General features: G+C 46.9%; 1 protein-coding gene across 9 annotated transcripts in view; it reads right to left on the reverse strand.

Moving 5' to 3' along the window:
* Nucleotides 1-11445, reverse strand: part of LOC109287037 (myomegalin-like) — a 152004-nt gene that overhangs the window by 90357 nt on the left and 50202 nt on the right. For 3 of the 9 annotated variants that reach the window (XM_019501960.1, XM_019501958.1, XM_019501957.1), the window contains exons 1-7: nt 10031-11255; nt 5212-5331; nt 3251-3370; nt 2856-2948; nt 2034-2249; nt 660-818; nt 115-228 (exon numbers count right to left, since the gene is read on the reverse strand). In XM_019501960.1, the coding sequence (XP_019357505.1) occupies nt 115-228; nt 660-818; nt 2034-2249; nt 2856-2948; nt 3251-3370; nt 5212-5331; nt 10031-11173 (1965 nt within the window). In that variant the 5' untranslated portion in view covers nt 11174-11255. Of the gene's footprint in view, nt 1-114; nt 229-659; nt 819-2033; nt 2250-2855; nt 2949-3250; nt 3371-5211; nt 5332-5847; nt 7808-10030; nt 11257-11445 lie in introns of those variants that run through there. The other 6 variants (XM_019501955.1, XM_019501954.1, XM_019501963.1 and 3 more) reach the window with 3 other exon arrangements.

Genomic DNA, 11445 nt, shown 5'->3' on the forward strand with positions numbered 1-11445 from the left:
GCATGTGATGGGGAGAAGAGCACGAGGGATATGGTGCCACCCATCCCCACTGAAGTCCCGAGACTAAACCTAAGGAAAGGCTGGGAACAACACATTGGAGCATCCTGCTCTTACCTCCAACGCAGCATCTCTGTCCTTGACTCGCTGCTGCAGCTTTTCCAGCATGGCATTTGCCACTGCAGGGCTCTTGTCCAAGCTCTGATGATGATGTCGCAGTTCCCTGGATTCCTGAGAGAAGTCCCAGAGAGGACATATGAGACCCACCACTGAACACCAGAAAGATGTTACTGAACCCAGTCCAGAAAAATCACAAAGTGAGAGCAAAGTGAAGGCTGAGTCACCTCCTCTCTCCCTAAACACTTCAAGGAAGGGCAAATCAACTCACCACATTTATTTTCTATTCTGTTTATTTCCCTCCCACTCTGGCTTCAGTGGAAGTTGCCTGGGACCAAGTTAGGCTGGCATCTAGTTTAGTTGTTGCTGCTCCATACCCATAGCTGTGGCCCAAGACTTGCTTGCTTTCATACTCCAACCTACCCCCTTGGACAACAGGTCCTAGTAAGATCTAAGCCCCCAGGGGGTAGCTGGCAGCCAAGTAACAAGAAGAGATTTGAGATCCTTGAAGGATCATTCCCAGTTTGAATGAGTCATCATCTCACCTGCAGGAGCTGCTCTTTGAGAGCCAAACTCTGGCTCAGACACTGAAGTCTCTGTTCGTGGGCCTGGGTCTCACGGCATTTCTCCCACTCTAAGTTCTGGAGCTGCTGACCCTTATCCTTCAGCTCTGCTTGGAGCTTCTGCACAAAACCGCGCAGCTCCTGGAAAGAAATATACATCTCACTACTTTGTCCTTAAATGCCCGCTTCCCTACAAAGAGCCAGAAGACTAAGTGCGCAGCAACAAAGACAGGCATGTGCAGCTCATTCAGAGCTCCTATTACCCAGTGGAATCTCACCAAACAATGAAGGTAAGCAGGGCTGCAGGAGAGGGCACTGGGGATTCTAAGACAGGCGCTCCGAGTCACTAGAGTTGCTTTCATTCAGCTAAGAAAACCGAGAGTTTAATCTCCCAGAGGAGCAGTATTAACTCCTTAGGACCATGCTGACTTAGTGAGAGTAAGAGCGAGAGCATATGCACTTACAGAAACTATGCTAGATACCTGGGCTGTACACCTGTAGATGCAATTGGCATTTCAGCAGCCATGCATCACTATGGAGGTTAATGCTTTCCCACGTAACCACACCCAACTCCTTACTTACATTCCCAATGGGAGCAAACTGTCAAACAGGTATAATTTCAAAGGAACAACAGCAAAAATATTTAGGGTCTTTAAACTCTAAACTCCTCCCCTGTTCCAAGTGACTGCTTGTCACAGAGTACTAAGCACCAGCCTAATTTTGAGGATGAAATTGCAACTCCTGTTTTCAATGGTGCATTTTGTTTCCTAGCCAAATAACTCAAAACATAGAGCTGCCTATTCTTCAGTCTCAGAGAAAGTCCTTATTAGTTCAGGTCCAACTGAGTTTGAATTGGGAAAGTGGCACGCAGCACAAGATGTGCATTTAGGGGAGAAAGTCCAAATGTGCAACTGCTCAATGAAATGTTTTAAATCAGCATGTCACAAGTGACTATGTGACTTTAAATCTGATGCAATTTCTCCTGCATTTAGGTACATCTTTTTTTAAACTCCTTGTTCTGGCCACAGGTGCATGTTTTCAGGTCAGTGGCTGGTAATCAGTTGAGCCACAGCTCACACTACAAACAAGCACAGGGGTCTCTGCACCAGCCAAGAGTTTGCCAGTAAGCAACACAACTCATCCACACTACTACTAAGCATCTTCCCTGGCTGTGTATATTTAGCTTCAATTGCAAGCTGTTTGGACTAATAGGAGGTACAGTAAAGAGCATGTGTAAGGCATTTAGCTTTTCAGAGCTTTAAGATCTGCTCTTTGCTTCCCCCATGTACTCAAAACACAGGATCACATTCATGTGAGGGGCCTCAGCACAAATATAGCAGTTGCCATAAGGCCAACCTGATTGTGTTTCCACGCTGCCTCCTGCTGCTGCTGCTCCTCCTGCACAGCAGTCTCTAGCAGCTGAAGAGCCCTCCTGGCTTCAGCCAGCTGATGTTCTTTCTGCCGCTGAGCTCTCTTCCCCTTCTGTACCTCCAGCTGGGTGCAGAAGAGTGTGTTCTGCAGCTCCAGCAGTGCCACCTGCTGCTGCTGGGCAGGGGATGGATTTTCCGAGATCTAACAAGAAGGAGGGAAACCACAAACCTGAGAGTGCATATGACTGAGCTCACCAGAATTGTTCAGAAGAGTGACACTCAACCTTTTGGCCCTGACGGCCTTATGAGTGATGTGGGGCAAGTCAGCAAGCTGGAACAGGGCCTGGGGCCCACCACCGCCCCCTCCCTACCTTGCACACTAGGATTGGGTCCCAGGGGCCTGGCACCACCGCCTCCCCTGCCCTGAATACCAGGATTGAGCCCTGGTGTCACCCCTCTGCCCTGCCCTGCATGTATTGGGATTGGGTCCCAGGGGCCTGGCATGACCCCCTTCCACTACCTGCACAGCAGGACTGGGTCCCAGGAGCCTGGCATTGCCTTCATCCAGCCCTGTGCACTGGGATCAGGCATCCCATTCAGTGTGCAGAGCCTGGGGCTTCCCATGGATCCAGAAAATTGGCAACAGGGGAGCAGCAGCACTGCCTCACAGTTGCCAAATTTCCAGACCTGCAAGGAGCCACTGCAGGCCAGGGGTTGAGCACCTCTGGTTTAGAACAAAGGAGCCCCACAGAGTCAAGCCCAAGGTTTCTCACCCACATCTATCACTCCTGGGGACAAAGAGATGTACCTGTAAATGTCCAAGCTGGCTCCTATGTAGCATGTCTCGTAGTTTGGCCATCGTCTCATTCTGCCCTTCAATCATGTGATACAGTTCTTCTGTCTGCAAGAAAAAGGATAGGATGCTCAACCTTTAGGAAGCCAAGCATAAGCCATGCTACCTGCAGGAATCTTGGGCATGGGTTCCCTCCATAGGAAACTAGTGCAAGCGCTTTGCCAGAAACAAGGCACGGGAGAAGTCTGTGAGATTACAGGTGTGTAGAGGCAGCTGAAGGGCTCCTTCTTCAAATACTGTCTAAAACAGTTAAGGCATGCATATGCACACACCCACATTGCAAGTGCACTTCCCCTGCCAGGCCACAATACATGCCCTCCCCCTCTGCCCTCCCTCGTGTTCTTAGTTACCTCACAATCTTTGCTCTTAAGGGTCTCATTCAGACTCTGGATTGTGCGATCTTGTTTCCGGGACGTTTCTTGGACAGATTTTAGTTCAAAATTCAACTCGTTCAGCTTTTCCTGAAGCAACTGAACATGTACAAGATAATGGCCTGGTTAGCAAGCACGAGGCTTTATCTAAAACACTCCTAAGAATCCGTTATGGAGTCCGAGCAGCCCAGATGCTGATCATGTCACGACTGCTACGTTTCCCTTTTCCCAAGTTGTGTGGAGACAATTGCCACAAAGGAATGACAGGCTTTGCCTTCTCACTGAGGCTATGCCCATTTGCTTCCATAGTACTTCCAGCCCCCCCAGTATCCAGTCTACAAGTGAGGCTCCGAACCTTGCCTCAGAGCCCCTGAATCACACCATCTTACCCCTCCTCCACAAAAGACCTTACTTACTTTGTTAGGCAAAGTCTCTTATACCCATCTGCCCAAAGAATTTTCAGTCTCTTACAATGGAGGGGAAAAGGCTCCAGTCTGTACCACTCCCAAAGACCTCAACATAAAACCAGTCTGGAATCTCCAAATTAGAAACCACAGAGCCCAAAGATCATTTATTTTCCTTCCGTCATCTCCTCCCCTAGTACAAACAGCATATTAAGACCCTCTATTCATAGTCTTCCAGTGCTTCCATCCAGGCATTCTGCCTTGTAGCAATTGCCTGGACTTAGGTAATGCCACATTCAGTCAGATCAGTGTTTCATCCAGCCCAGCATTCAACACTGAAACACTGGCTTTAATACTGTAAAATCTGCATAATGGAAGTTTAGCAACAGCATGGCTGGAGGGGTTGGAGAAAGCCTCTATCTAGTTTCTCTACTCAACTTATGGCTTAAAACAGCCATTTTCATCCTCACTAGAATACCAGCATATTATCTCCCATTAAACAACAAAGACTTCCTTGTTTCTCATCCTGCTGAGATCTTCCACAGATGAAATGCATGTTTCATAGTAATTCTGGGTTTTTTGTCATTTTTAAATACATTGCCTTTTACCATCTTGTTCTTTTACTACAAGAGAAGGCAAATATTTACAGCAGCATGTACACGGTACGCCCTTAATGGTGTAAGTGCTCTCAAATGCTTTTCTAGTTCAGTATTGTATATCCCTGTCACATTACTCCCTATCTAACTTTTCTTTTTGCTAAAACTGTCTCTCTCTGTTTAATCTCAAGCCTCTACTCATTTTCACTACTGCTCTCTGGACTTTTTCTATTTCTTGGTTATCTTTTCTGGAAGGGAGTGGCCCAAACCAAGTTGTGGCAGCCCAGTGATTTATATAAAGACATTTTTTCTATTCTTTTCTTAGCATACTGTAACATCCTGTTTGCTTATGAAGGCTGTCACACATTAAGCAGAAGTCTGCATGGAGGCATCCACACTGAGAAGTGCTTTTCCTTAATGGTCAGAGTTAAGGTAGAGCCCAGCAACATCCTTAAGTACATCCATCAATCCCTGACAATGTGCATTAAGCTGAATGTGCCCCCAGGCAACCTGTGCAGAATAATTATCAAATTCATGACCTTTAAATCCACACAAGGGTGAAATAGTGGGCTATAATGCACCTTCCTTTGGTGAGGCCAAAGAACTGTACAGAGACTGGCAGAGCTAGACGCATGGATGACTTTCCTCCAATGACTCCATAGAGGCAGAAGGGAAGTCCCTTCGAACACTGCTTTGGGAATAGGATACAGAAGGACACTGTAAGATAGTATGTCAACAAGAAAGGGAAGCACATCCTATCCTGGCAGAAAAGGCACACAGCACCACCTTCAAGAGCAAGGTCACTACACACACCTAGAAACTGCCAAGATTAAGGTGCTGGTATCAACCTTCACAGCCAGGCTAAAAAGTGCTTCCCTCTGCTAATTAAGGTAAACAAGCACCCTAACAGAGCTGAATTTGCTGGTGGTGAAAAAGATACCTTGTTGGTGGCATCGAATTGCTGGATTCTGTCCTGCAGCTCCACAACATGTGACCTGGATACATGCTCTGTGGCTGCAGGCTCACACTGAGTCAGCTGCTGATGGTCCTCATGCAGATTCTAAGAGAGAAAGAAAGACATGAGAAAAAAAATGGATCAAATCCTCCTTTGATTTCTCCTCAAACTCTGGACCTTGCAGCAGGGATGTAAGAAAAACCAATTCAGGGATTAGACCTGCCTCTCAATCTTTCAGCCTGCAGCTCTACCCTTCTGTGAGTTCTTTCATGCTTATTTCTGGCTGCTCCTTCCCTAGTCTTCTGAACAAGTTTTCTCTCTTCCCTAAGGCTCTGTTTTTTATTCACTCCTGTCCTCTCTTTACACCTCTCATTAGGTGATCTCATCTGATCCTTTCACTTTAACCATCCCCTTGAAGCTGGTGACTCGCATTACTCAGCCCTGTTAACCATGACTCCTCTCTCATCCTGACCTCAGGCAGTGTCTAAAACCTGCCACATTTCCTTCACCTCAGCCCATAATGTGACCTTTTCCATCTGCCCTGAAAAGAACACTCCTGTTCAGACCTTTCCTGCCTGTTGCCTCCCAACACACACCACATCCCCTTCAATTATGATGCACCTTCCTCAAGACATGACCTAAACAAATTCCCCACCATGATGACATCTGTGGTGCTCCTACAACTTTTTCTCTATCAGTGATGCCAACTTCAATACCCCTATACTTTACCCACAAATATCTTTAAGCCTTCCTCCACACTATGCAGAGAGAATTATTTCTCATTCAGGTCCCACCTAGCTTCTACTACAATGCCTGAGAACCCAAGACAGACATACATTTACTTAGAAAACAAAACCACTCCCTTCCTTAGGGTGATATGCTCTATGCAGGCCTCCACTGGGTGATGGTACAATAATTTTATTGACACTCTGCTTTCCCATCGTCCCTCCCTATTGGCTCACTGCCCAATGCCGAGCTAAGCCTGTGAGCTTCTTGGGACAGAGGTCATTCCTGACAAAGGCAGGGTAAGTGGGAAATGCTCTTTTTAGTGTCATTAACAAGAATGAGAAAATCTGGGGTTCAAGAACAACCAAAGGAAATATAAACCATTGCCTAGCTTCCCCCTTCCCTCACCTTCCTGGTGTGGGTGCAATAAAGATTTGAGCGTCTCAGATAACCTTTTCGAAGCAGGTGCAAGATGCACAGAGAGCCAGCTCCAAGCAGTACTAAGCATAGGAGATGGTAACTAGCTCCAATTAGCCCTGTCACATTCATTCACCAACTCTTCTTTCCCCAGGCAATTTTCTCCAGCAGCAGCAAGGCAGGTTGCAGCCCTGCAACATTCTGCAGCACTTGAGATGTAGGATGCTTTCTCTGCTTTTTTTTTTTTTATTCCAATCCCCTCCTACTCCTTCCCCACAATGTTTCCTGTCCTCACTTTCCTTTCTTCCCCTCCATCCTCTAACTCTTCTGCTGCTCAGCAAGGACTCCTCATTCTCTCCTGTTAGTTGCCTTTCTTCCACTCCATCTGTGTCCAGAAGAAGGGCACTCCCTGATCCAACTGTTTCCAGCACTACCCTCACCATTTGCTTAGGCACCCTTTTTTCCCCTCTTTCCCTCCAAACTCTATCATTTGTTAGCTTCACCTGCAAATTCTTCAGAGCAGGGAAAGCACCTCTCTGCCATTTGCTGTACAACTGCAATGGAACCACAGTCTTTATGTTCCAAAATATAACTGCACGCACCATCTTCTCACTATAGAGGATGCAAGACTGGCAGAGACCATGTTCTCTACCATCTCCAACCTAATAATATCTTATGATGCTCAGTCCCACAACATCTATTTGGTTACCAGGTAATGAGGATAACCTCTGGAGGGCCATGCATCCAGGGCATCAAAAAGTATCAGCCATGTTGGGGGGTTGAAGAACAAGAAAGAAGGGAAGGATCCTCCAGGCAGCGCTGACAACCACAGACTCATACTCTAAAGGCTATCAGCATGACCAGATATGTAATGCAGAGATTTCTGTATCTGAATAAGAACTTATAACTAGCCCTAAAAACTGCAGCCAGACAATTGAAAATGAGCTCTTCCATGTATCACAGCTATCGTTAATTGGCAGAGACTCAAGAATCAATAGCTATCTTCATGGTATTGCAGCCTTCTGCTGTTGTAGCTTGTAAAAGTCTGCTATACAAAGCCCTGCAATAAAGATGCAATACACCTTATTGTAGCCGACGTATGAAACTTGGTTTGGACCTAGGTTTCAGAAAAGGCAGGAATCATTGCTGGCTTGAGAGGGTAGGCAAGAGCAATATTATGTTATAAGTAACCGGAACAGGCTTTCTGCACACATGCCATGGGCAGCCACCAGCATTTCAGCTGTATTAACAGAATCATCTTGCCTGGCAGGTTTGTGCAAAGATGAGGAACATCTGGGGAAACCTGTAACTATTTTCTAGAACTTAGCTGCTGCAAAGAAGTCAAAAAACATTTTTTTTCACCTTCTGAATTCAGTGTTTAAAAAATTAAAGTCTTTCTAATTTCATTACGCAATAAAGACTGAGGTGAGGCCAAGGCCTGGGACTCAGGATCTAACAACATCAACTCTTTATTACATGGGACATTTTACTTGAACAGGATCATTGTTCTCCAGAGATTCTCTTACACTGCCTAAAATTCTCCCATCCCCAAACTCACACCTGTGTAGCTCCAAGAGTGACAGCAACAATGGCTGTTACCAAAGGCTGGCCCCTGAATCCATTACTAGGATGCTTCTATACTTGCAGAGTGCTAGTTTCCCCAAAGTTGCTAGTAAAGCAACAGTAGCTAGTCTATGCTGGCACTACCATAATTGCTACCATCTCTGGAGCTGTAAGGGAAAGAGATGGCTTTTTAAGAAAAGAGCTGGCACCAGCAAGGCCTAACAGGTCACATGCTCAAGAGATCACAATGCTTTGCATCATCTTAATTTATTCAGTGAATATGAGAGAGCACTGAAGTTTCAGCCAAGAAAATAGTGGTGTCTTGTCTTAGAACCCTGTAATACCTTCAACTGGCAAATCCAATCACATTAGTGGAGAGAGGGCAATATTTGGCTCTAATGCAGTGGCACTTAGGCTAGGGCAGAGAAAAAAAATAAAGAAAATATTTATATGAGAACTATTTACTGGCAACTCTGACTCTCCAATCCTTCTGCTAAAGAGGAGTGAGTACTTTCGATTTATGCCAGATTTAGCACTGAAGACATCATTCTGTGTTGGGTTTGTTGCCATGGTAAGAAACAGGAAATGAAAAACTCAGCATAAGATTCACCATAAGGACAAATATATGACAGAGGCTGGGGTTTGAAGAAACCCTTTGTAAGTAATTCTGAGATGAAATGAAGATGCTAAGATGTGTGATGCAACTGAAATGTCATGTAATCACCATACAAACTAATGGTGTAAAAGCTGTGCAGTAAGAAAGATCCTATTTTGGTATATCAGTCTGTAATGGTAAAAAAACAGGCAACAAGGTACACAGAAATGACAGCATTTTCCCTTCATTTTTCAAGGTTCCCTGGGTAGTGTCAGCAAATCTTCAATTACTGATGACAAATGGATCATCAGACTAGGCTTTGGAATTTGTCAGCTCCTGTCAGTCTGGCTTTCTCCATAGCAAGTTTTCATGCTAAAAGCTGTTGTGGAAAAAGTACACACCCCTGGAAAAAGCCAGAGCTTGGAAAAGAATGAGCACAACTCGCTGCATATGGAGAGCAATCACCCAATAGATCTACAGTTGCTTCTGTAGTAAACAAGTATCTTTCTAATCCCTGAGGCTACCTGGAAAATTAGACAGCACTAAGCCTGCTAATGCCAAGGCAATTAGACTGACATGAATATTGCTGAATTAAAGCTGACATGAGACTTTAATGGATGATACGAGAAGTGAAAAAAGAAATACAGGTGCAGACCTGTGATCATGTATTAACAAGAATTTTAAAGCCAGGCAAAAAAGCAGTGAAAATCCAAAGGTAAGTGTCACCTGGAATCTTTGCAGATGATTAAGATGCTTGAAGTTCCTGCAAAAGCTCACAGGCTCTCAGCAGTAACTGCTACTGATTGTTAAATTTTTTTAAAGGATCAGTTACCAAGAATGCTAGCTTTAAGTCACCCACTGGAGCAAATCTATTCATAAAGACAACACCCTCACTGCCAACAGCATAACAGTATTCCTGAGGGCTGACCAAGTTGGAAGAACTGGGGAGAGACAAAGAACATTAGATTTTGGAGCTCTGCCTGCAAAAAAAAGCAGTTCCCACCACCCCAGAACAGATACAAATTATAACTTTAAAACTTACAGAGGCCAAAAGAAAACTGAACTGCTATTAAAGAAGCATCTGGCAGCTTAAACTACACCCTTCAGCAACCCAGAACTAACAGATTCAAAACTTACTCCTTGGAAAGTAATGAGGAGAAATTAAACTGGTGTTTGCTTGGCTGGAAACAAGAAACAAAAAGGGAAATATCAGCCAAACCTGCTGGTATCCTTGATTCAGGGAAACTTAAGAGGCAAGAGGCTAAAAACCTATGGAGGGCTCATTTCTCAAACACAGCAGGAAAAGAATACTATGGAAATGTCACAGAAAAGGGATGGGGTGTATACAAGGACAGTGGTTGGGTGCCTAGCTACCCATTCCTAGCCTTTTGCTCAGATAGGACTGGCTATCTGTATTATCCCAGTACAGCTGAATCCAGATTGGACTCTCAGCCGAGATGGCAGGACCTCTGTTAAATTGCAGTGTTGCTCATCAATCTGTACCTGAACCTGAAGCGGCATATATTCCTCACAGAGATCTTCCCACAACTCCTGCAGGTCTGACATCTCCAAGGGAAAGCCCAGAGGAGGTCGGGAAAAGGATTTCACATCTGCATTCAGGAATCCAGAACCAGTCATCATCAAACCAGCGTGAGGACTTCCATCCATCGTGTCATGGCTAAGCTTGGATTTCACTAGAACAGGTAACCTACTGCCTTTGGGACTCTGAACAGGCTTGTAGTCACAGGTTTTGATCAGGCTAAGAGCTAGCTCCAACCTATTACCATTCAATGAAGAGTTTGGAGTGGTGCGATCATCAGAGCAATAGTCGCACTTCCCACTGCCTTTTCCACCTTTGTCCACTTCCTCCTCCTTCTGCTGCAGAGAACCGACCTCCACAGTCGTGTCCAAGGATTCAATGGAGGACCCAGGAGTCCCTTCCTCCATGCTCTCTCCATCCACAGGTACTTTGGCATTAGGTGATTCAGTGGCTCCAAGCTCACCTACGGGTGGCTCTTCATTGCACATGCTTGCAGACCACCTGCTAGAAGGCCCGCAAGAGATGCTCCTGGCCACCTTTCGCGGGATTTTACAAATGGCTTCGTAGTCAGAATCCGCAACACGCAGAGCAGCACAGCCCCGGCATCGCCTTGGCCGGCTAGCCCCGCTCTCCGAAGCATGGCAGCTGTGCGACTCTGAGGCCTGCTCCTCGTGCTCCATCCAGCACTCGAACCCGGAATAGACAAAGTCCTCCTGCAGAAGGGCCGTATATCGGACATCAGGCAGGCTTGAGAGGTCCACAGTGCCGTCCCCCACTTTGTCATCAGGACTCAGCTCTTCGCCATTGTTCCTCCGGTACAGGCTGGCAATGCAGAACTTGAGGCGGTCCTTCTCCAGCAGCAGTTTCTGCAGGCGCTCGATGGAGAGCGCCTCAATGCGGGCAATGACCGTGTCGAAACGGTAGACTCGGTCCAGCATGAAGGCGCACTTGCTGCAGGCAAACTCAGCCTTGCCATCGCGGCACAGCTCCTTGCCCAGCACGTGGGACAGCAGCACCTGCAGGTTGAGCTTGGAGGCCGGGTGGAAGATCCAGCGCCTCTGGTTGCCGCACAGCTCCCGGGCGCAGATGCGGCAGACCTCCCGCATCCTCCTCGCCGGCGCCCGGCCCTGGGCCGTGGCCCAGACCTGCACGCAGATGCTCCCAGCTCTGACTGCTCCCCCAGTGTGTCCCTGGGGCCTGACCCCCTAGACCTCCCTCACCCCAAGGGCTCCCCTGGCTCAGGCAATGCACAGCCACCCCAGCCCCGTGCACCCCCCTGGGCCACGGCTACACGGGCTCCCCGCTGCCCCACCGGCTGCCCCGCCTGGCCAGACACCCCCTCTTGCCAGCACCCCTAGCCCCGCCCCCACCCCTTTGA

This window comes from Gavialis gangeticus, unplaced genomic scaffold (assembly GCF_001723915.1).
Source record: "Gavialis gangeticus isolate Ggan-Ray unplaced genomic scaffold, GavGan_comp1, whole genome shotgun sequence".
In the NCBI taxonomy this organism is placed as follows: domain Eukaryota; kingdom Metazoa; phylum Chordata; order Crocodylia; family Gavialidae; genus Gavialis; species Gavialis gangeticus.